General features: G+C 44.1%; 1 protein-coding gene across 3 annotated transcripts in view; it reads left to right on the top strand.

The window, feature by feature from the left end:
- The window catches only part of LOC140120912 (uncharacterized), a 103,849-nt gene that overhangs the window by 54,919 nt on the left and 22,534 nt on the right, over positions 1–26,396 (top strand). For all 3 annotated transcript variants that reach the window (XM_072139937.1, XM_072139936.1, XM_072139935.1), the window contains exons 2-4: positions 539–617; positions 1,284–1,765; positions 26,004–26,057. In XM_072139937.1, the coding sequence (XP_071996038.1) occupies positions 539–617; positions 1,284–1,765; positions 26,004–26,057 (615 nt within the window). The remainder of the gene's footprint in view (positions 1–538; positions 618–1,283; positions 1,766–26,003; positions 26,058–26,396) is intronic.

The raw sequence follows: 26,396 nt of genomic DNA, 5'->3' as shown, positions 1-26,396 counted from the left end.
ATGTATTGTCCCTGGAGAGATGTGTAATCAGACCTCACACTGCTGTGCTCTGTGATCTCTGCAGCCAGTGTTATCAGACCTTTCTCTATGTTGTAAGTAGCAGCATGACTGTACAATGTGGAGAGATGTGTGTGGTGTTAGTAGCAGCAGGACTGTGAAATAAGTATTTATATTCCAGGATTGTACAGGGGAAGTATCCTCACACTGCTGTGCTCTGAGCTCTCTGCAGCCAGTGTGATGAATTGTCCCTGCAGAGATGTGTAATCAGACCTTTGTGTATGTTGTTAGTAGCAGCAGGACTGTGAAATATGGATTTATATTCCAGGATTTTACTGGTGATGTGTCCTCACACTGCTGTGCTCTGTGCTCTCTTTGCATTGAGCTGTTTCCCAACATCTCCATTCTACTTTAGGTAACTGTAGCTTTTATTCTGATCAGAGCACAGCAGTGTAAGGACACTACTATAATTCATAGTAGTTGAATTCTGTATATAAAGCTTTCTCATGGTTGATTTTGATCGTCCTCCTTTTTTTTTTAGATTTCGTACCCCCCGAGTGATGAGGACGACAGCGACGATTCTGAAGGAGAAAACCAGGAACTTGCACAGATTGATAAAGGTTAGAACGGGGGGGGGGGGGGGGGGGGGGGGGGGGGGGGGGGGGGATGGGGCTTGTATGAGAGCGGAGCGCTTCATATTTAAGGAATTGAGCTGTAATTCTAGTCACAACCTACGGATGAAGGTGGCGCTGTCCCATATGTGTGGATGTCCAGGTGGTGGGAGGATACCCATTGAAAACATGTGTGAATAGTCGCTTCCTTTTGGCACTTGGAGGAGGCTCCATAAAATCCTACAGTTATATTGCAATGTAGGACATGTTTTCCAATCCTAAAACATCTCCTTTAAAGATGACCTTGCACCATGCTCTTTTAATTGGCGCCTCTCCACTGATTCCAGCGCAGTTGGAATTTTTTCTCTAGCCCTTACCATTCCCGAGGAATCGGTATTAATAGTTCTGACACCTGATATGCTAATTATGCTCACTTCTGTCAAGTGGGTGGAGCATTCAGCCCAGGGACAGCCCTCCTGACAGCAGGGAGTCTGATAAGCACAACTAAAAGCAGTGATATCTCAGGAATGGTGCGGGCTAGAGGAAAAATTCCAAGTGCTTTGGAATCGTGGAGTGATGGACATTAAAGTGTGCAAAGCCATGGAGATGGTGGGAGACTCCTTTATATTGGAATCCTGAGGTTTTTTTAACCATTTTCTTATTGATTTATGGCAGAAAGAAGACGGAATTGCATCCTAACCCCACTGGCCACCAACCAGTTGCAGAACCAAGGCAACCAGTGCTGCAAAATCCGATCCATCTTCCACCCCGGTCTGGACCGGCACAGCTCGGAAGAGGAACTCGAACGCATCAGCAGGGAATTTGCTGCGGAAAAACGCAAGTGGTCTCAGGTCAGCAGGCTGAGCTGCCACAGCGACAACACATCGTCCAGCGACGAAGAAGTCAAGCACTTGTGCGCCATGTCCTTCCGGCCTGCTGAGCAGACCGATGGGTTACGCGGAAGCTCCAGTCCCATCCTCTTTAGTGCCTCCCCTCCTAAGAGACTCCAGCCCCTAAACCGCAACCCCTCCTCCCGGCCTATTATCTTCACCAGTATGGGATCCACGTATGACCAAGGAATGCCGTGTAAGAGACACAGACAAGGTTATGGCGACAAAACCAGCCGGCCCAGCCTTGATTTGGAAAAGATGCAACAGGTAGGTCATAGCTTCTTGGTTTTTGGGTTTCAAAGTATGGGGGAGGTTGGCATCTTCAAGTGGTTTCCTTCCTAGGTAAAACCTCAAACTCCTCCTTCTAAGTAGCCTCCTAGATGGTGTCCTTCTAAGACCTGTTATATCCTTTTGAGGTTCATCCTTAATGGTGTCCTCCTCAGGTCCACCTTCTTTCACGTATCTACCTGAGGTCAAGCCTCTGCCATGTGTCCTCCTGAGATTTGACTTGTGTCCACCTGAGCACCTCGGAAGGACATGTTTAAAATCCAGCGTCTACATGGTACTTCTAAGGTGAAACTTCAAATATCCCACCAGTGGCACATACGATGACACCTAAGTCAAGGACGTCTTACACGTCCCTCAACCCCGCGACCTCGTTCTCACTGGTGGCCCACTATTTGAATTTTTGCATCTCGTCTTCTCCTTCTTGATCTTCTCCCCTCAAAATCCTCGAAATGATTCCACCTCACAAAGCAGGACCACTTCATCAAAGGTCCTAGGCAATATTTCCACTTCTGATCCAAGAGTGTCCAAGAGTTCCCGTTGTGTTCCTCAGGACCTCCATGGTGGACAGAGACCTTCTGAGACCACCTGATAAATCTGAGAAGGTTCCTGTGGTCCTCAAACTTCTAATGGTCCTGACATCATCTGGAGAACGTCTGCACAATCACCTTGAGCCACCCCCTTTCGTAAGGAGGCCTCACTATTGAAGGTGATGAAGAGCCTCAGGAGCTTTATTTTTGGGTGTTTTTTCTCCTTCCGAGGTTTTCTTTTATCCCTTTTACGTAGAACACTCCATTGTCAAGGTCAGGGTTGTGGAATTTGTACCGACCCGAGGCGACATTTGGGTGCTCTGGTTCTGGAATGTCCTTCTTCACGTGTTTTGGCAATCTGTCAGCTCCACCCTTTATAGGGAGGAGACATTGATCCCAAAGCCACCAGTTTGGCTGAGGATGTAGGTGATGGACCACATTGACCACAGAATGGAACATTGTAGGATTTCTCTTTTAGACTTTGTATCTTCTTCCAATTTTCGAGGGGATGTCCACAATTCTTACTTTGGAGGATGAGAGACCCCTGAACTCTAAGGTCATACTAGTTCTGTAAAAGTTTGTCAGCCATTTAGTTGCCTACACTGATACATTGTAACGAAACCTCATCTGTATGTTATGGACTAAGGCCAGAAGGCTAGATGTCTGATCCGGTGAGACCATCCGAAAATCTATATTTCAGTTGGAATTAACATGGAATTCTCCATTTTGAAACAGCGCCCCCTTGTCTACAGGCCGTACGTGGTATTGAAGCTCAGCCACATCACAGATGCATGTTGCACAGTATAGCGGCTGCAGGTGATGACCTATGACCTCCACCTGTCTGACCCCGGTCTGCAGCCCTCGTCTGGGTCACTAAAGGCGATGGGTTAAATAACATTTCTCCCATTTTTATTATTAGTAAGGAAAGTTAATTGGATGAAGTGCGCACAGTCACGTACCCCGGGGATGGCGGCCGGACAGTTACCCTAATCTGATGATCTCCTTATAGCGCAGCAGTGATGTAACGTGGAGCTCAGTATCAGGAATGAGACTATACTGAGCCGGGGCAGCGGCTGATAACAGCAGACAATAGATTGTATGCCAACACAATACATATGAATGGAAAGTGGACGTCAGGTGGAGTGTCCCTTTAAATCCAGGGCCATGTGAGGAGATCCTATGAGCAGGTGAGGAGATGGCCCCAGTCCTACACGCAATGTCCTGATGATACATTCCAGGATAATTACTTTATGCCCCAAAGCCCGTGACTAAAAGCTGCAAAACAAAGGACCAGAATATGAATTGTTCATTAACCTAAATGTTGTAACGTTTAATAACCACAGAGGAGACGTGTCGTAACCAAGAGGCGGTATTATTTATCATCTGTGCCTCATGTAACCCTTCAGAGACCAATTCAGAGAGACTTATAGATGCATATCCCCTCCACTATAATACTGCCCCCTATGTACAAGAATATAACTACTATAATACTGCCCCCTATGTACAAGAATATAACTACTATAATACTGCCCCTATGTACAAGAATATAACTGCTATAATACTGCCCCCTATGTACAAGAATATAACTACTATAATACTGCCCCCTATGTACAGGAATATAACTACTATAATACTGCCCCTATGTACAAGAATATAACTGCTATAATACTGCTCCCTATGTACAAGAATATAACTACTATAATACTGCCCCCTATGTACAGGAATATAACTACTATAATACTGCCCCCTATGTACAGGAATATAACTACTATAATACTGCCCCCTATGTACAGGAATATAACTACTATAATACTGCCCCCTATGTACAAGAATATAACTACTATAATACCGCCCCCTATGTACAAGAATATAACTACTATAATACTACCCCCTATGTACAGGAATATAACTACTATAATACTGCCCCCTATGTACAAGAATATATCTACTATAATACTGTCCCCTATGTACAGGAATATAACTACTATAATACTGCCCCCTATGTACAAGAATATAACTACTATAATACTGCCCCCTATGTACAGGAATATAACTACTATAATACTGCCCCCTATGTACAAGAATATATCTACTATAATACTGTCCCCTATGTACAGGAATATAACTACTATAATACTGCCCCCTATGTACAGGAATATAACTACTATAATACTGCCCCCTATGTACAAGAATATAACTACTATAATACTGCCCCCTATGTACAGGAATATAACTACTATAATACTGCCCCCTATGTACAAAAATATAACTACTATAATACTGCCCCCTATGTACAGGAATATAACTACTATAATACTGCCCCCTATGTACAGGAATATAACTACTATAATACTGCCCCTATGTACAAGAATATAACTGCTATAATACTGCCCCTTATGTACAAGAATATAACTACTATAATACTGCCCCCTATGTACAAGAATATAACTACTATAATACTGGCCCCTATGTACAAGAATATAACTACTATAATTCTGTCCCTATGTACAGGAATATAACTACTATAATACTGCCCCCTATGTACAGGAATATAACTACTATAATACTGCCCCCTATGTACAAGAATATAACTACTATAATACCGCCCCCTATGTACAAGAATATAACTACTATAATACTACCCCCTATGTACAGGAATATAACTACTATAATACTGCCCCCTATGTACAAGAATATATCTACTATAATACTGTCCCCTATGTACAGGAATATAACTACTATAATACTGCCCCCTATGTACAAGAATATATCTACTATAATACTGCCCCCTATGTACAGGAATATAACTACTATAATACTGCCCCCTATGTACAAGAATATATCTACTATAATACTGTCCCCTATGTACAGGAATATAACTACTATAATACTGCCCCCTATGTACAAGAATATAACTACTATAATACTGCCCCCTATGTACAAGAATATAACTACTATAATACTGCCCCCTATGTACAGGAATATAACTACTATAATACTGCCCCCTATGTACAGGAATATAACTACTATAATACTGCCCCCTATGTACAGGAATATAACTACTATAATACTGCCCCCTATGTACAGGAATATAACTACTATAATACTGCCACCTATGTACAAGAATATAACTACTATAATACTGTCCCCTATGTACAGGAATATAACTACTATAATACTGCCCCCTATGTACAGGAATATAACTACTATAATACTGCCCCTATGTACAAGAATATAACTACTATAATACTGCCCCCTATGTACATGGATATAACTACTACAATACTGCCCCCTATGTACAAGAATATAACTACTATAATACTTCCCCTATGTACAGGAATATAACTACTATAATACTGCCCCCTATGTACAGGAATATAACTACTATAATACTGCCCCCTATGTACAGGAATATAACTACTACAATACTGCCCCCTATGTACAGGAATATAACTACTACAATACTGCCCCCTATGTACAGGAATATAACTACTATAATACTGCCCCCTATGTACAGGAATATAACTACTATAATACTGCCCCCTATGTACAAGAATATAACTACTATAATACTGCCCCCTATGTACAAGAATATAACTACTATAATACTGTCCCCTATGTACAGGAATATAACTACTATAATACTGCCCCCTATGTACAGGAATATAACTACTATAATACTGCCCCCTATGTACAAGAATATAACTACTATAATACTGCCCCCTATGTACAAGAATATAACTACTATAATACTGCCCCCTATGTACATGGATATAACTACTACAATACTGCCCCCTATGTACAAGAATATAACTACTATAATACTTCCCCTATGTACAGGAATATAACTACTATAATACTGCCCCCTATGTACAGGAATATAACTACTATAATACTGCCCCCTATGTACAAGAATATAACTACTATAATACTGCCCCCATGTACAGGAATATAACTACTATAATACTGCCCTCTATGTACAAGAATATAACTACTATAATACTGCCCCCTATGTACAGGAATATAACTACTATAATACTGCCCCCTATGTACAAGAATATAACTACTATAATACTGCCCCCTATGTACAAGAATATAACTACTATAATACTGCCCCCTATGTACAAGAATATAGCTACTATAATACTGCCCCCTATGTACAAGAATATAACTACTATAATACTGTCCCCTATGTACAAGAATATAACTACTATAATACTGCCCCCTATGTACAAGAATATAACTACTATAATACTGCCCCCTATGTACAGGAATATAGCTACTATAATACTGCCCCCTATGTACAAGAATATAACTACTATAATACTGTCCCCTATGTACAAGAATATAACTACTATAATCCTGCCCCCTATGTACAGGAATATAACTACTATAATACTGTCCCCTATGTACAAGAATATAACTACTATAATACTGCCCCCTATGTACAAGAATATAACTACTATAATACTGCCCCCTATGTACAAGAATATAGCTACTATAATACTGCCCCCTATGTACAAGAATATAACTACTATAATACTGTCCCCTATGTACAAGAATATAACTACTATAATACTGCCCCCTATGTACAAGAATATAACTAGTATAATACTGCCCCCCTATGTACAGGAATATAACTACTATAATACTGCCCCCTATGTACAGGGATATAACTACTATAATACTGCCCCCTATGTACAAGAATATAACTACTATAATACTGCCCCCTATGTACAAGAATATAACTACTATAATACTGCCCCCTATGTACAAGAATATAACTACTATAATACTGCTCCCTATGTACAAGAATATAACTACTATAATACTGCCCCCTATGTACAAGAATATATCTACTATAATACTGCCCCCTATGTACAAGAATATATCTACTATAATACTGCCCCCTATGTACAAGAATATAGCTACTATAATACTGCCCCCTATGTACAAGAATATAACTACTATAATACTGCCCCCTATGTACAGGAATATAACTACTATAATACTGCCCCCTATGTACAGGAATATAACTACTATAATACTGCCCCCTATGTACAAGAATATATCTACTATAATACTGCCCCCCTATGTACAGGAATATAACTACTATAATACTGCCCCCTATGTCTGTGAGCTGAGGCTTTGTTTTGGGCTGAGGGCAGGTAATTGCTCTGTTTTTGTTTGTCACAGAGGGGGTCATTTACTAAGGGCCCGATTCGCGTTTTCCCGACGTGTTACCCGAATATTTCCGATTTGCGCCGCTTGTACATGAATTGCCCCGGGTTTTTGGCGCACGCGATCGGATTGTGGCGCATCGGCGCCGGCATGCGCGCGACAGAAATCGGGGGGGCGTGGCCGAACGAAAACCCGACGTATTCGGAAAAACCGCCGCATTTAAAAACCGAAAATGTGTCGCTTGGGGAGCGCTCACCTTCACCTTCTATGGGATGGTGCATTCCGGGGCGTTAAGATTATTTTCGGCGCTGCAGCGCCACCTGGTGGACGGCGGAGGAACTACCATCTTAAATCCCAGCCGGACCCGAATCCTGTGCAGAGAATGCGCCGCTGGATCGCGAATGGGCCGGGTAAGTAAATGTGCCCCAATGTGTCAGTGTTGCAGTATGATGGTGTTTTGAAAACCTAATGACAAGGATGATGATGATGATGATGGGGGTTGTAATCCTATTGTTGTGCAGGAGGAAGAGGTGTGTTGTGAAACAGAGGAAATGACAGAAAACAGACATTTTCAGCACATACTTTATAGATTATGGAGGGCGGCGTCTGGCATTTAAAGCCACAGAAACCTGTTTTGCACTTCAGAACATGTGTGCAGGGAAGGATGGAGACTGAATGCAGCTCTGGATGTGACTAGAGTATAAAGATGAATGTTATTCATTACATGTCCGCAATTAATTGGCAAAAGTAATGACGAGAAATCTTTACTTTTAAGGGAACCTATCAGCAGGTGTTACCATACAGACTGCAGCAAGTGTTATGTATTGTCCCTGGAGAGATGTGTAATCAGACCTTTGTGTGTGTTGTTAGTAGCAGCAGGACTGTGATATATGGATTTATATTCCAGTATTGTACAGGGGGAGTGTCCTCACACTGCTGTGCTCTGTGCTGTCTGCAGCCAGTGTTCGGTATTGTCCCTGGAGAGATGTGTAATCAGACCTCACACTGCTGTGCTCTGTGCTCTCTGCAACCAGTGTTATGTATTGTCCCTGGAGAGATGTGTAATCAGACCTCACACTGCTGTGCTCTGTGCTCTCTGCAGCCAGTGTTATGTATTGTCCCTGGAGAGATGTGTAATCAGACCTCACACTGCTGTGCTCTGTGCTCTCTGCAGCCAGTGTCATGTATTGCCCCTGGAGAGATGTGTAATCAGACCTCACACTGCTGTGCTCTGTGCTCTCTGCAGCCAGTGTTATGTATTGTCCCTGGAGAGATGTGTAATCAGACCTCACACTGCTGTGCTCTGTGCTCTCTGCAGCCAGTGTTATGTATTGTCCAGCATGGATAAGCAATCATACATTTCTGTTTATGCTGTTAGTAGCAGCAGGACTGTGAAATACTGATTCATATTTCAGGATTGTAAATTCTTCAAGTGCAATGGGGTGTCCTTACACTGCTGTGCTCTGTGCCCTCTGCAGTCAATGTTATGTATTGTCCCAAGAGAGATACAATGATACCATTGTGTATTTCCAGTAGCAGCAGGACTGTGATACATGGATTTATGTGCCAGGATTGTACTGGGGCCATGTCCTCACACTGCTGTGCTCTCTCTTCATTGAGCTGCTCCCTAGCCCCTCCCCTCTGCTGTAGTATTTAACCAGAAGCCTCTAAAGCAGTCACTGTGTGTGTGTCCATAATTCTCATCACAATTATCACCAAGATTTTTGAGTAGTTCTGTAATAATACCGCCATATGGTGCTCAGTATGTAAAATCCCGGCTTCTAAATTTAAGATGTTTCTATTTTACTATGAATTTTATGGCCAAGGATGGATCCTGCACCACAAGTACCAGCCATCCCGGAGCTGTGCTGCTGCTCTGATTTATGGGCCAGGACTCGGCTGTTCACGTGTTAATATTTAATTACAACAGCAGCGGATGAAACAACACATGTTCTTGTCTGCAGAATCCATTACCTGCTCTGAAATTACAGCCCAGCGTCAGATCCTCACCCTGCGGTATACACACCTGATGGCGGTGACTGCCATACTATAGGAGACAAATACTAGGGTCATGTTTTACGCTGGATACTTGCATTTTTATATAGTATTATAGCAGTTATATTCCTGTACATAGGGGCAGTATTATAGTAGTTATATTCTTGTACATAGGGGGCAGTATTATAGTAGTTATATTCTTGTACATAGGGGGCAGTATTATAGTAGTTATATTCCTGTACATAGGGGCAGTATTATAGTAGTTATATTCCTGTACATAGGGGGCAGTATTATAGTAGTTATATTCTTGTACATAGGGGGCAGTATTATAGTAGTTATATTCCTGTACATAGGGGCAGTATTATAGTAGTTATATCCCTGTACATAGGGGGCAGTATTATAGTAGTTATATTCCTGTACATAGGGAGCAGTATTATAGTAGTTATATTCTTGTACATAGGGGCAGTATTATAGTAGTTATATTCCTGTACATAGAGGGCAGTATTATAGCAGTTATATTCTTGTACATAGGGGGCAGTATTATAGTAGTTATATTCTTGTACATAGGGGGCAGTATTATAGTAGTTATATTCTTGTACATAGGGGGCAGTATTATAGTAGTTATATTCCTGTACATAGGGGGCAGTATTATAGTAGTTATATTCCTGTACATAGGGGGCAGTATTATAGTAGTTATATTCTTGTACATAGGGGGCAGTATTATAGTAGTTATATTCCTGTACATAGGGGGCAGTATTATAGTAGTTATATTCCTGTACATAGGGGGCAGTATTATAGTAGTTATATTCCTGTACATAGGGTGCAGTATTATAGTAGTTATATTCCTGTACATAGGGGGTAGTATTATAGTAGTTATATTCCTGTACATAGGGGGCAGTATTATAGTGGTTATATTCCTGTACATATGGGGCAGTATTATAGTAATATTCTTGTACATGGGGGGCAGTATTATAGTAGTTATATTCTTGTACATAGGGGTTGCAGTATTATAGTAGTTATATTCTTGTACATAGGGGGCGGTATTATAGTAGTTATATTCTTGTACATAGGGGTTGCAGTATTATAGTAGTTATATTCTTGTACATAGGGGGCGGTATTATAGTAGTTATATTCTTGTACATAGGGGGCGGTATTATAGTAGTTATATCTCTGTACATAGGGGGCAGTATTATAGTAGTTATATCCCTGTACATAGGGGGCAGTATTATAGTAGTTATATTCTTGTACATAGGGGGCAGTATTATAGTAGTTATATTCTTGTACATAGGGGGCGGTATTATAGTAATTATATTCCTGTACATAGGGGGCAGAATTATAGTAGTTATATTCCTGTACATATGGGGCAGTATTATAGTAGTTATATTCCTGTACATATGGGGCAGTATTATAGTAGTTATATCCCTGTACATAGGGGGCAGTATTATAGTAGTTATATTCTTGTACATAGGGGGCAGTATTATAGTAGTTATATTCTTTTGTACATAGGGGGCGGTATTATAGTAATTATATTCCTGTACATAGGGGGCGGTATTATAGTAGTTATATTCCTTTACATAGGGGGCAGTATTATAGTAGTTATTTTCCTGTACATATGGGGCAGTATTATAGTAGTTATATTCCTGTACATATGGGGCAGTATTATAGTAGTTATATCCCTGTACATAGGGGGCAGTATTATAGTAGTTATATTCTTGTACATAGGGGGCAGTATTATAGTAGTTATATTCTTGTACATAGGGGGCAGTATTATAGTAATTATATTCCTGTACATTGGGGGCGGTATTATAGTAGTTATATTCCTGTACATAGGGGGCAGTATTATAGTAGTTATATTCTTGTACATAGGGGGCAGTATTATAGTAGTTATATTCCTGTACATAGGGGGCAGTATTATAGTAGTTATCTTCTTGTATATAGGGGCATTATTATAGTAGTTATATTCTTGTACATAGGGGCAGTATTATAGTAGTTATATTCCTGTACATAGGGGGCAGTATTATAGTAGTTATATTCTTGTACATAGGTGGCTGTATTATAGTAGTTATATTCCTGTACATAGGGGGCAGTATTATAGTAGTTATATTCCTATACATAGGGGGCAGTATTATAGCAGTTATATTCTTGTACATATGGGGCAGTATTATAGTAGTTATATTCTTGTACATAGGGGGCAGTATTATAGTAGTTATATTCCTGTACATAGGGGGCAGTATTATAGTGGTTATATTCTTGTACATAGGGGGCAGTATTATAGTAATATTCTTGTACATAGGGGGCAGTATTATAGTAGTTATATTCTTGTACATAGGTGGCTGTATTATAGTAGTTATATTCCTGTACATAGGGGGCAGTATTATAGTAGTTATATCCCTGTACATAGGGGGCAGTATTATAGTAGTTATATTCCTGTACATAGGGGGCAGTATTATAGTAGTTATATTCCTGTACATAGGGGGCAGAATTATAGTAGTTATATTCCTGTACATAGGGGGCAGTATTATAGTAGTATATTCTTGTACATAGGGGGCAGTATTATAGTAGTTATATTCCTGTACATAGGGGGCAGTATTATAGTAGTTATATTCCTGTACATAGGGGGCAGTATTATAGTAGTTATATTCCTGTACATAGGGGGCAGTATTATAGTAGTTATATTCCTGTACATAGGGGGCAGTATTATAGTAGTTGTATTCTTGTACATAGGGGGCAGTATTATAGTAGTTGTATTCTTGTACATAGGGAGCAGTATTATAGTAGTTATATTCCTGTACATAGGGGGCAGTATTATAGTAGTTATATTCTTGTACATAGGGGGCAGTATTATAGTAGTTGTATTCTTGTACATAGGGGGCAGTATTATAGTAGTTGTATTCTTGTACATAGGGGGCAGTATTATAGTAGTTGTATTCTTGTACATAGGGGGCAGTATTATAGTAGTTATATTCCTGTACATAGGGGGCAGTATTATAGTAGTTATATTCTTGTACATAGGGGGCAGTATTATAGTAGTTATATTCCTGTACATAGGGGGCAGTATTATAGTAGTTATATTCTTGTACATATGGGACAGTATTATAGTAGTTATATTCCTGTACATAGGGGGCAGTATTATAGTAGTTATATTCCTGTACATAGGGGGCAGTATTATAGTAGTTATATTCTTGTACATAGGGGGCAGTATTATAGTAGTTATATTCCTGTACATAGGGGGCAGTATTATAGTAGTTATATTCCTGTACATAGGGGGCAGTATTATTGTAGTTATATTCCTGTACATAGGGGGCAGTATTATAGTAGTTATATTCCTGTACATAGGGGGCAGTATTATAGTAGTTATATTCTTATACATAGGGGGCAGTATTATAGTAGTTATATTCCTGTACATAGGGGGCAGTATTATAGTAGTTATATTCCTGTACATAGGGGGCAGTATTATAGTAGTTATATTCCTGTACATAGGGAGCAGTATTATAGTAGTTATATTCCTGTACATAGGGGGCAGTATTATAGTAGTTATATTCCTGTACATAGGGGGCAGTATTATAGTGGTTATATTCCTGTACATAGGGGGCAGTATTATAGTGGTTATATTCCTGTACATATGGGGCAGTATTATAGTAATATTCTTGTACATAGGGGGCAGTATTATAGTAGTTATATTCCTGTACATAGGGGGCAGTATTATAGTAGTTATATTCTTGTACATAGGGGGCAGTATTATAGTAGTTATATTCCTGTACATAGGGGGCAGTATTATAGTAGTTATATTCTTGTACATAGGGGGCAGTATTATAGTAGTTACATTCTTGTATATAGGGGGCAGTATTATAGTAGTTATATTCTTATACATAGGGGGCAGTATTATAGTAGTTACATTCTTGTACATAGGGGGCAGTAGTATAGTAGTTATATTCCTGTACATAGGGGGGGAGTATTATAGTAGTTATATTCCTGTACATAGGGGGCAGTATTATAGTAGTTATATTCCTGTACATAGGGGGCAGTATTATAGTAGTTATATTCCTGTACATAGGGGGCGGTATTATAGTAGTTATATTCTTGTACATAGGGGGCAGTATTATAGTAGTTATATTCCTGTACATAGGGGGCGGTATTATAGTAGTTATATTCTTGTACATAGGGGGCAGTATTATAGTAGTTATATTCCTGTACATAGGGGGCAGTATTATAGTAGTTATATTCCTGTACATAGGGGGCAGTATTATAGTAGTTATATTCCTGTACATAGGGGGCAGTATTATAGTAGTTATATTCTTGTACATAGGGGGCAGTATTATAGTAGTTATATTCCTGTACAGAGGGGGCAGTATTATAGTAGTTATATTCTTGTACATAGGGGGCAGTATTATAGTAGTTATATTCCTGTACAGAGGGGGCAGTATTATAGTAGTTATATTCTTGTACATAGGGGGCAGTATTATAGTAGTTATATTCCTGTACATAGGGGGCAGTATTATAGTAGTTATATTCTTGTACATAGGGGGCAGTATTATAGTAGTTATATTCCTGTACATAGGGGGCAGTATTATAGTAGTTATATTCCTGTACATAGGGGGCAGTATTATAGTAGTTATATTCCTGTACATAGGGGGCAGTATTATAGTAGTTATATTCCTGTACATAGGGGGCAGTATTATAGTAGTTATATTCCTGTACATAGGGAGCAGTATTATAGTAGTTATATTCCTGTACATAGGGGGCAGTATTATAGTAGTTATATTCCTGTACATAGGGGGCAGTATTATAGTGGTTATATTCCTGTACATAGGGGGCAGTATTATAGTGGTTATATTCCTGTACATATGGGGCAGTATTATAGTAATATTCTTGTACATAGGGGGCAGTATTATAGTAGTTATATTCCTGTACATAGGGGGCAGTATTATAGTAGTTATATTCTTGTACATAGGGGGCAGTATTATAGTAGTTATATTCCTGTACATAGGGGGCAGTATTATAGTAGTTATATTCTTGTACATAGGGGGCAGTATTATAGTAGTTACATTCTTGTATATAGGGGGCAGTATTATAGTAGTTACATTCTTGTATATAGGGGGCAGTATTATAGTAGTTATATTCTTATACATAGGGGGCAGTATTATAGTAGTTACATTCTTGTACATAGGGGGCAGTAGTATAGTAGTTATATTCCTGTACATAGGGGGGCAGTATTATAGTAGTTATATTCCTGTACATAGGGGGCAGTATTATAGTAGTTATATTCCTGTACATAGGGGGCAGTATTATAGTAGTTATATTCCTGTACATAGGGGGCAGTATTATAGTAGTTATATTCTTGTACATAGGGGGCAGTATTATAGTAGTTATATTCTTATACATAGGGGGCAGTATTATAGTAGTTATATTCCTGTACATAGGGGGCAGTATTATAGTAGTTATATTCCTGTACATAGGGGGCAGTATTATAGTAGTTATATTCCTGTACATAGGGAGCAGTATTATAGTAGTTATATTCCTGTACATAGGGGGCAGTATTATAGTAGTTATATTCCTGTACATAGGGGGCAGTATTATAGTAGTTATATTCCTGTACATAGGGGGCAGTATTATAGTAGTTATATTCCTGTACATAGGGGGCAGTATTATAGTGGTTATATTCCTGTACATAGGGGGCAGTATTATAGTAGTTATATTCTTGTACATAGGGGGCAGTATTATAGTAGTTATATTCCTGTACATAGGGGGCAGTATTATAGTAGTTATATCCCTGTACATAGGGGGCAGTATTATAGTAGTTATATTCTTGTACATAGAGAACAGTATTATAGTAGTTATATCCCTGTACATAGGGGGCAGTATTATAGTAGTTATATTCCTGTACATAGGGGGCAGTATTATAGTAGTTATATTCTTGTACATAGGGGGCAGTATTATAGTAGTTATATTCTTGTACATAGGGGGCAGTATTATAGTAGTTATATTCTTGTACATAGGGGGCAGTATTATAGTAGTAATATTCTTGTACATAGGGGGCAGTATTATAGTAGTTATATTCTTGCACAGAAATTAATAAGTGGTGAACTATTCAGTGAGTTGTTATCAGGCAGAAGAGCCTGGAATAGTGGGAGGCGCCTTGTGGAGTGGGAGGCGCCTTGTGGAGTGGGAGGCGCCTTGTGGAGTGGGAGGCGCCTTGTGGGCGTCCTGTGAAGTGGGAGACGCCTTGTGGACGCCCTGTGGAGTGGGAGGCGCCCTCTGCACTGCGAGGCGCCCTGTGGAATGGGAGGTGCCTTGTGGGCGTCCTGTGGCGTGGGAGGCACCTTGTGGGCGTCCTGTGGCGTGGGAGGCGCCTTGTGGGCGTCCTGTGGAGTGGCAGGCGCCTTGTGGGCGTCCTGTGGAGTGGGAGGCGTCCTGTGGAGTGGGAGGCGCCTTGTTGGCGTCCTGTGGAGTGGGAGGCACCTTGTGGGCGTCCTGTGGAGTGGGAGGCGCCTTGTGGGCGTCCTGTGGAGTGGGAGGCGCCTTGTGGGCGTCCTGTGGAGTGGGAGGCGCCCTGTGGACGCCCTGTGGTGTGGGAGGTGCCCTCTGGACTGCGAGGCGCCCTCTGGAATGGGAGCTGCCTTGTGGGCGTCCTGTGGCGTGGGAGGCGCCTTGTGGGCGTCCTGTGGCGTGGGAGGCGCCTTGTGGGCGTCCTGTGGCGTGGGAGGCGCCTTGTGGGCGTCCTGTGGAGTGGGAGGCGCCTTGTGGGCGTCCTGTGGAGTGGGAGGCGTCCTGTGGGCGTCCTGTGGAGTGGGAGGCGCCTTGTGGGCGTCCTGTGGAGTGGGAGGCGCCTTGTGGGCGTCCTGTGGAGTGGGAGGCGCCCTGGGGACGCCCTGTGGAGTGGGAGGCGCCCTGTGGAGTGGGAGACGCCCTGTGGAGTGGGAGACGCCCTGTGGACGCCCTGTGGAGTGGGAGGCTCCCTGTGGACGCCCTGTGGAGTGGGAGGCGCCTTGTGGGCGTCCTGTGGAGTGGGAGGCGCCTTGTGGGCGTCCTGTGGAGTGGGAGGTGCCCTGTAAGATTATGCAGAAGTCGGAGAAGTAATCTTTAGGCTTTGCTGTTGACCCATTTCGGGCATCTGTCGCTTCGCTGCCACAGATCGATTCCTTGGTTTGGCCTGGATCTACTCTGTCCCATAGCATTGTCCGCCAGTAGGTGCTCATCCCCAAGTACAAAATCCTTCATGCCCCCGTCATGTGACAGCCGGCGTCTCCCTGATACTTCCTTTTTCTCCAGCTGTTCAAAAGATATGGCCTCTGGATTATTACATGTGAATTAGCGCCAGGGTGCGTGTCTCTGATTTCCAGGGGGCGTGTCTCTGATTTCCAGGGGGCGTGTCTCTGATTTCCAGGGGGCGTGTCTCTGATTTCCAGGGGGCGTGTCTCTGATTACCAAGGGGCGTGTCTCTGGTTACTGCTAAATCACATATATACTTCCACCAGCCATATGTTTGGAACGGGTGGGAGGAGCTCAGACAGTATCACACGGGATAGGATTAGATAGACAGTTTATTAGACAGTATCACACAGGATGGGATTAGATACACAGCTCAGCAGACAGTATCACACAGGATGGGATTAGGTACGTGGTTCAGGACACAGTATCACACCTGCTGGGATTAGATACATGGCTGAGCACACAGTATCACACCTGCTGGGATTAGATACAGGCTCAGCACGCAGTATCACACCTGCTGGGATTAGATACATGGCTGAGCACACAGTATCACACCTGCTGGGATTAGATACAGGCTCAGCACGCAGTATCACACCTGCTGGGATTAGATACATGGCTGAGCACACAGTATCACACCAGCAGGTGTACATCTCATATTCCCGCTCTCTGATGTCTCATATCAGGTTTATATACAAATTGATGAATAATCCCAAATATTCAAATATCCGGGAATATCACAGTAAATAACTGATGAAAATGTTGCGCTGCGCTCCGTGGATGGAAAGTTGTATATTCTTGTTGCCTGGTGCCAGCTTCTGTCTTGGCACGGAGGGGCCCTGTGTATCTAAGGTTTATAGGTGTATCTAATATTCTGTGTGGCCCATGTCTTCCTTGGACCTCGTGCACACACGGTTCTGTCCTATCGGGATATTATATACGCGGGGCAGAACCGGCAACATGTCCAGTAGAATCGGTGGGACTTCGGGGTCACCTATGATCTTAAATGTTTGTTACAAATCATTTTTGTTTAAATTTGCTTGAAATTACAGCTGTCAGTTTCCTACCGGATCAATAAAGTTGTATTGTAAAAAGATTGGCTGCCCCCAGTGGTGACACGTGGTACTGTGGATGTTGTATAACATCTCCATGATAATCGGCCTCGATGGTTTGGACTCGGATACGTTGTTGACAAGGGCTTTGTGTGACTTGGTTAGTGGAGCCAAGGGAAGCAGCTGGTGAATGGATGTATAAAGTAATGGCTGGGAGGGGGGTAGCTGGACTCAAACCTGAAGAGCCAGGTGCATGATGGCTCCTCTGGACTGAGGCTATGAGTAACCCACAGGAGATTATGTTCTGATGGTTCATTTTGTGAAAGACTCTGCTGTCTGATTCATGTAGTATTGGCATGAAACTTGATAAATTTATGGAGTCTTCTTGGACTATTAGAGGCTTGGACCTGACGTTGCCCCCATCGCGGTTCCTTCATCATGACCATGCTATAGGGCCAAGATCCAGAAGGACTGGTGGGATCATTAACCATATGTTTGTAGGTCCATGTAGCGTTTGCTTGAGTTTTGGATGATTAAGGGATAGCCTAGACCAGACGTTACCCTCATCGTGGTCCTACCTATAGCCCGGCGTGTTCTAAATACTCCAAGAACTGGGATTATTATCCATCTGTCTGTATATTCAGATTGTATTAGCTTGAGTTTTAGATAATTAGTAGACCAGATGACACGCCCATCGCGGTCCCATCCTGACACTGCTGTAGGGCCAAGATCCACAAAGACTGATGTGTTTTAAATACTCACAAAACTGGGATGAACCAACTCTTTGTAGATCCATATGGAGTTGGGTTGAGTTTTGGATAAATAGTAGATATCCCGGACCAGACGTTGTCCCCATCGTTGTTCCATCATTATGACACTGATATAGACTATGGCTTGAGCTTTGGATAATTTGTAGATTTCCCAGACTACACGTGGCCCCCAATTGTGGTTCCATCATCAATTCATTTTTATAAGGCCAGAATCCAGACTGAAATCCCAAAATTTCCCTTTAATAACGTGAGAGCTTTAACAGTGTCTATGCAGTATCATATAGTAAAGTCTTTAAACCATTGTGAAGATGTCTCCCGGACTGCGCATTGGCTGGTGAAATATTCAGAAATGGTCCGGACTACACGTTACCCCCATCACGTTCCCATCATCATGGAATTATTAGAAGGCCAAAATCCATAAATCCTGAAATGCAAAGACAATTGTGTAATAAACACTCTACATACTGGGTCTCTCTGCGGTCTCCTAGTGTTTTTAGCTTGGACCGTATGTTGCCCCCATTGCGGTTCCCATCACCATGACACTGCTATAACACTAACCTAAGCCCCTCTAGGAAGATTTCTCACACTATCTTTTTCTAAGATAAAATAGGTAATTCCTTAGTCAATGGGGGTCATTTACTAAGGGCCCGAATCGCATTTTACCGGCGGGTTACGCAAATTTTTCAGTTTTGCGCCGATTTTCCCTGTATTGCCCTGTATCGGGGGGCGTGGCCGTAAAAAAAAACCTGCCGGATTCAGAAAAACCGCTGCATGTAAAAAAAAAGTGTGGCTTGACTCGCGCTTACCTTTACTCGGCCCGGCTTGGTGAACTCCAGTGCATTCCGAGGAACTTCAGCGCAGCAGCGACACCTGATGGACGTCGGAGGAACTACCTTAGTGAATCCCGGCCGGACCAGAATCCACCGCAGAGAACGCGCTGCTGGATCGCGAATGGACCGGGTAAGTAAATCTGCCCCTATAAGTCATTGATAGTTTCCAAAAATATCGCCACATCTGGTCATGAGTGGTATTGCAGCGCAGTTGTATGGAGATGAATGGGGATGAAGTGAAATCCCATGGGAAATCAGGATTGGCAACGTGTAATCTAATCCTGGAAATCCTTGTAAGAAAGTTCTGGGATTGACTCGAGCCATTAACCCTTGCTTGGGACCTTACGTTGGCCTCTCCCTTATTATTTGCACTTAGTTGGAGGCTAATGTAGTAACGTGCGCTCTGCAGAGGGGGGGCCTGGGGCCCTGGGTTCAAAAAGTTTATTAAAAAAAAATCTGTCACCTCTTGGCTGTTGATGAAAGTTAGTTTTCTAGTGAACTTTCAGGCGATGCCAGACGCAAACACACGAGATCTGGGCAACGCTTGTGCTATATGTGTGTTATCCATGCCAGACTAAGATGTGTGCCAGGCCCCGGGTGCCATGGGGGGGGCTCCCAAGGTGCATTAATAACCGTGGCAGCAGCTCTTGTATCACGGATGAAGTCACAGACTGGAATGTTTATTTACTTTGTATACATTAGTGAGATCTGAGCACTTGGTGGAGGCGCTGGGTCCGGGCCCACAGGGCACAGGGGGCCCACATTGGCTCCAAATGGTTATAAAACAAGTAGGCTGCTTCCCGGTACCCCCTCGTAGTGATTTAATCAGACGATTTTATTAACCCCTTTATTTCTCATTACCACTAGAGACCTTTAGCACTTTAATTACCCTAGACCACCAGGGCACATGTATAACCCTAGACTACCCCTGGAGGTACAGTTACATAAGTATCAGGCCTGATACCACCAACATCATCTGATGGCCTCCACCTCCGAGCTGTCTGCCATTAATCGCTTTACAGCCCCAAACCCTTTACTACCCCCAATACACAGCGTAACCCCTTACTACCCCCAATACACAGCGTAACCCCTTACTACCCCAATACACAGCGTAACCCCTTACTACCCCCAATACACAGCGTAACCCCTTACTACCCCCAATACACAGCGTAACCCCTTACTACCCCCAATACACAGCATAACCCCTTACTACCCCCAATACACAGCGTAACCCCTTACTACCCCCAATACACAGCGTAACCCCTTACTACCCCCAATACACAGCGTAACCCCTTACTACCCCCAATACACAGCATAACCCCTTACTACCCCCAATACACAGCGTAACCCCTTACTACCCCTAATACACAGCGTAACCCCTTACTACCCCCAATACACAGCGTAACCCCTTACTACCCCCAATACACAGCGTAACCCCTTACTACCCCCAATACACAGCGTAACCCCTTACTACCCCCAATACACAGCGTAACCCCTTACTACCCCCAATACACAGCGTAACCCCTTACTACCCCCAATACACAGCGTAACCCCTTACTACCCCCAATACACAGCGTAACCCCTTACTACCCCCAATACACAGCGTAACCCCTTACTACCCCCAATACACAGCGTAACCACTTACTACCCCCAATACACAGCGTAACCCCTTACTACCCCCAATACACAGCGTAACCCCTTACTACCCCCAATACACAGCGTAACCACTTACTACCCCCAATACACAGCGTAACCCCTTACTACCCCCAATACACAGCGTAACCCCTTACTACCCCAATACACAGCGTAACCCCTTACTACCCCCAATACACAGCGTAACCCCTTACTACCCCTAATACACAGCGTAACCCCTTACTACCCCCACTACACAGCGTAACCACTTACTACCCCCAATACACAGCGTAACCCCTTACTACCCCCAATACACAGCGTAACCCCTTACTACCCCCAATACACAGCGTAACCCCTTACTACCCCCAATACACAGCGTAACCCCTTACTACCCCCAATACACAGCGTAACCCCTTACTACCCCCAATACACAGCGTAACCCCTTACTACCCCCAATACACAGCGTAACCCCGTACTACCCCCAATACACAGCGTAACCCCTTACTACCCCCAATACACAGCGTAACCCCTTACTACCCCCAATACACAGCGTAACCCCTTACTACCCCCAATACACAGCGTAACCCCTTACTACCCCCAATACACAGCGTAACCCCTTACTACCCCCAATACACAGCGTAACCCCTTACACACAGCGTAACCCCTTACTACCCCTAATACACAGCGTAACCCCTTACTACCCCCAATACACAGCGTAACCCCTTACTACCCCAATACACAGCGTAACCCCTTACTACCCCTAATACACAGCGTAACCCCTTACTACCCCCAATACACAGCGTAACCCCTTACTACCCCAATACACAGCGTAACCCCTTACTACCCCCAATACACAGCGTAACCCCTTACTACCCCCAATACACAGCGTAACCCCTTACTACCCCCAATACACAGCGTAACCCCTTACTACCCCAATACACAGCGTAACCCCTTACTACCCCCAATACACAGCGTAACCCCTTACTACTCCCAATACACAGCGTAACCCCTTACTACCCCCAATACACAGCGTAACCCCTTACTACCCCCAATACACAGCGTAACCCCTTACTGCCCCCAATACACAGCGTAACCCCTTACTGCCCCCAATACACACCGTAACCCCTTACTACCCCCAATACACAGCGTAACCCCTTACTACCCCCAATACACAGCGTAACCCCTTAATACCCCCAATACACAGCGTAACCCCTTACTACCCCAATACACAGCGTAACCCCTTACTACCCCCAATACACAGCGTAACCCCTTACTACCCCCGATACACAGTGTAACCCCTTACTACCCCCGATACACAGCGTAACCCCTTACTACCCCCAATACACAGCGTAACCCCTTACTACCCCCGATACACAGCGTAACCCCTTACTACCCCCGATACACAGCGTAACCCCTTACTACCCCCGATACACAGCGTAACCCCTTACTACCCCCGATACACAGCGTAACCCCTTACTACCCCCGATACACAGCGTAACCCCTTACTACCCCCGATACACAGCGTAACCCCTTACTACCCCCGATACACAGCGTAACCCCTTACTACCCCCGATACACAGCGTAACCCCTTACTACCCCCGATACACAGCGTAACCCCTTACTACCCCCGATACACAGCGTAACCCCTTACTACCCCCAATACACAGCGTAACCCCTTACTACCCCCAATACACAGCGTAACCCCTTACTACCCCCAATACACAGCGTAACCCCTTACTACCCCCAATACACAGCGTAACCCCTTACTACCCCCAATACACAGCGTAACCCCTTACTACCCCCAATACACAGCGTAACCCCGTACTACCCCCAATACACAGCGTAACCCCTTACTACCCCCAATACACAGCGTAACCCCTTACTACCCCCAATACACAGCGTAACCCCTTACTACCCCCAATACACAGCGTAACCCCTTACTACCCCCAATACACAGCGTAACCCCTTACTACCCCAATACACAGCGTAACCCCTTACTACCCCCAATACACAGCGTAACCCCTTACTACCCCCAATACACAGCGTAACCCCTTACTACCCCAATACACAGCGTAACCCCTTACTACCCCCAATACACAGCGTAACCCCTTACTACCCCCAATACACAGCGTAACCCTTTACTACCCCCAATACACAGCGTAACCCCTTACTACCCCCAATACACAGCGTAACCCCTTACTACCCCCAATACACAGCGTAACCCCTTACTACCCCCAATACACAGCGTAACCCCTTACTACCCCCAATACACAGCGTAACCCCTTACTACCCCCAATACACAGCGTAACCCCTTACTACCCCCAATACACAGCGTAACCCCTTACTACCCCCAATACACAGCGTAACCCCTTACTACCCCCAATACACAGCGTAACCCCTTACTACCCCCAATACACAGCGTAACCCCTTACTACCCCCAATACACAGCGTAACCCCTTACTACCCCCAATACACAGCGTAACCCCTTACTACCCCCAATACACAGCGTAACCCCTTACTACCCCCAATACACAGCGTAACCACTTACTACCCCCAATACACAGCGTAACCCCTTACTACCCCCAATACACAGCGTAACCCCTTACTACCCCCAATACACAGCGTAACCCCTTACTACCCCCAATACACAGCGTAACCCCTTACTACCCCCAATACACAGCGTAACCCCTTACTACCCCCAATACACAGCGTAACCCCTTACTACCCCCAATACACAGCGTAACCCCGTACTACCCCCAATACACAGCGTAACCCCTTACTACCCCCAATACACAGCGTAACCCCTTACTACCCCCAATACACAGCGTAACCCCTTACTACCCCCAATACACAGCGTAACCCCTTACTACCCCCAATACACAGCGTAACCCCTTACTACCCCCAATACACAGCGTAACCCCTTACACACAGCGTAACCCCTTACTACCCCCAATACACAGCGTAACCCCTTACTACCCCCAATACACAGCGTAACCCCTTACTACCCCCAATACACAGCGTAACCCCTTACTACCCCCAATACACAGCGTAACCCCTTACTACCCCCAATACACAGCGTAACCCCTTACTACCCCCAATACACAGCGTAACCCCTTACTACCCCCAATACACAGCGTAACCCCTTACTACCCCCAATACACAGCGTAACCCCTTACTACCCCCAATACACAGCGTAACCCCTTACTACCCCCAATACACAGCGTAACCCCTTACTACCCCCAATACACAGCGTAACCCCTTACTACCCCCAATACACAGCGTAACCCCTTACTACCCCCAATACACAGCGTAACCCCTTACTACCCCCAATACACAGCGTAACCCCTTACTACCCCCAATACACAGCGTAACCCCTTACTACCCCCAATACACAGCGTAACCCCTTACTACCCCCAATACACAGCGTAACCCCTTACTACCCCCAATACACAGCGTAACCCCTTACTACCCCCAATACACAGCGTAACCCCTTACTACCCCCAATACACAGCGTAACCCCTTACTACCCCCAATACACAGCGTAACCCCTTACTACCCCCAATACACAGCGTAACCCCTTACTACCCCCAATACACAGCGTAACCCCTTACTACCCCCAATACACAGCGTAACCCCTTACTACCCCCAATACACAGCGTAACCCCTTACTACCCCCAATACACAGCGTAACCCCTTACTACCCCCAATACACAGCGTAACCCCTTACTACCCCCAATACACAGCGTAACCCCTTACTACCCCCAATACACAGCGTAACCCCTTACTACCCCCAATACACAGCGTAACCCCTTACTACCCCCAATACACAGCGTAACCCCTTACTACCCCCAATACACAGCGTAACCCCTTACTACCCCCAATACACAGCGTAACCCCTTACTACCCCCAATACACAGCGTAACCCCTTACTACCCCCGATACACAGCGTAACCCCTTACTACCCCCGATACACAGCGTAACCCCTTACTACCCCCGATACACAGCGTAACCCCTTACTACCCCCAATACACAGCGTAACCCCTTACTACCCCCAATACACAGCGTAACCCCTTACTACCCCCAATACACAGCGTAACCCCTTACTACCCCCAATACACAGCGTAACCCCTTACTACCCCCAATACACAGCGTAACCCCTTACTACCCCCAATACACAGCGTAACCCCTTACTACCCCCAATACACAGCGTAACCCCTTACTACCCCCAATACACAGCGTAACCCCTTACTACCCCCAATACACAGCGTAACCCCTTACTACCCCCAATACACAACGTAACCCCTTACTACCCCCAATACACAGCGTAACCCCTTACTACCCCCAATACACAGCGTAACCCCTTACTACCCCCAATACACAGCGTAACCCCTTACTACCCCAATACACAGCGTAACCCCTTACTACCCCCTATACACAGCGTAACCCCTTACTACCACCACCCAGCTTTCCAGAGATCCTCCTCACACCCCTAAATAGCCAGGCAGAAAGTGTGGAGTGGTAACAGATGCTATTTAGGTTGTGCGTTATCTGCATGTAACCACCAGGACACATATATATCACTCTCTAGGCCACCAGGGCTGTTTTCATTAACTCGTTAGTAACCCCAGGCCACCAGGGATACCCAAGTTATGCTTCCCCTTACTACCTCTTGCCACTATGGATACACAGTAACATAAGCAACCCCAGGGATGCTTACGTTATCCTCCTGTCCCTCGATACCACCAGGGAAGCTTAGTTTTTCGCCTTTGGGCATAAGAGATAAGTGCTGGTACTTTTGAGATGTAAGTGAGGTCCATACATCAGGGCTGTAATAGAGGTTGTCACCCAACTTTCCTAGAGAACGAGATTCTGGGGAATACAATGTATCAAAGAATCGTGCAGGATCCTCATTCTTCACTTCCTGGGAGGAGCTTCCTCGGGTCCTCCCCTGCAGACTATCGCACTTTGTATGATTGATGTTTTCCTGTTTCTCTCTAGAATTAACCCTTTTTCTTTTATTTCAGAAAATGCTACTCAAGAAGACATGTGGATCCAAGACGAGAGTCATAAAAATCCGAGTAAGTGACTTCCTTATCCTTCATTCCCTTCCAGGCATTGGATCAGGATGACAAAATAGAATCTGGGGCAAACATCTCCTGCGTACAGACGCTGAACCAGCAGGGGATGTCCGTGCCGGGTCTCGAATGGAAAAAAGCGCCCCCTATAGAACAATACACATATATCAGGCCTGTAGTGTAGCTATACTAGCGCCCCCTATAGGGTTACTCTAACCATACACATATATCAGGCATGTAGTGTAGCTATACTAGCGCCCCCTATAGGGTTCCTCTAACCATACACATATATCAGGCCTGTAGTGTAGCTATACTAGCGCCCCCTATAGAACAATACACATA

This window comes from Engystomops pustulosus, chromosome 3 (genome assembly GCF_040894005.1).
Source record: "Engystomops pustulosus chromosome 3, aEngPut4.maternal, whole genome shotgun sequence".
Lineage (NCBI taxonomy): Eukaryota > Metazoa > Chordata > Amphibia > Anura > Leptodactylidae > Engystomops > Engystomops pustulosus.
Note: the sequence above shows the minus strand (reverse complement) of the source record. Positions and strands in the feature narration are given on the sequence as shown.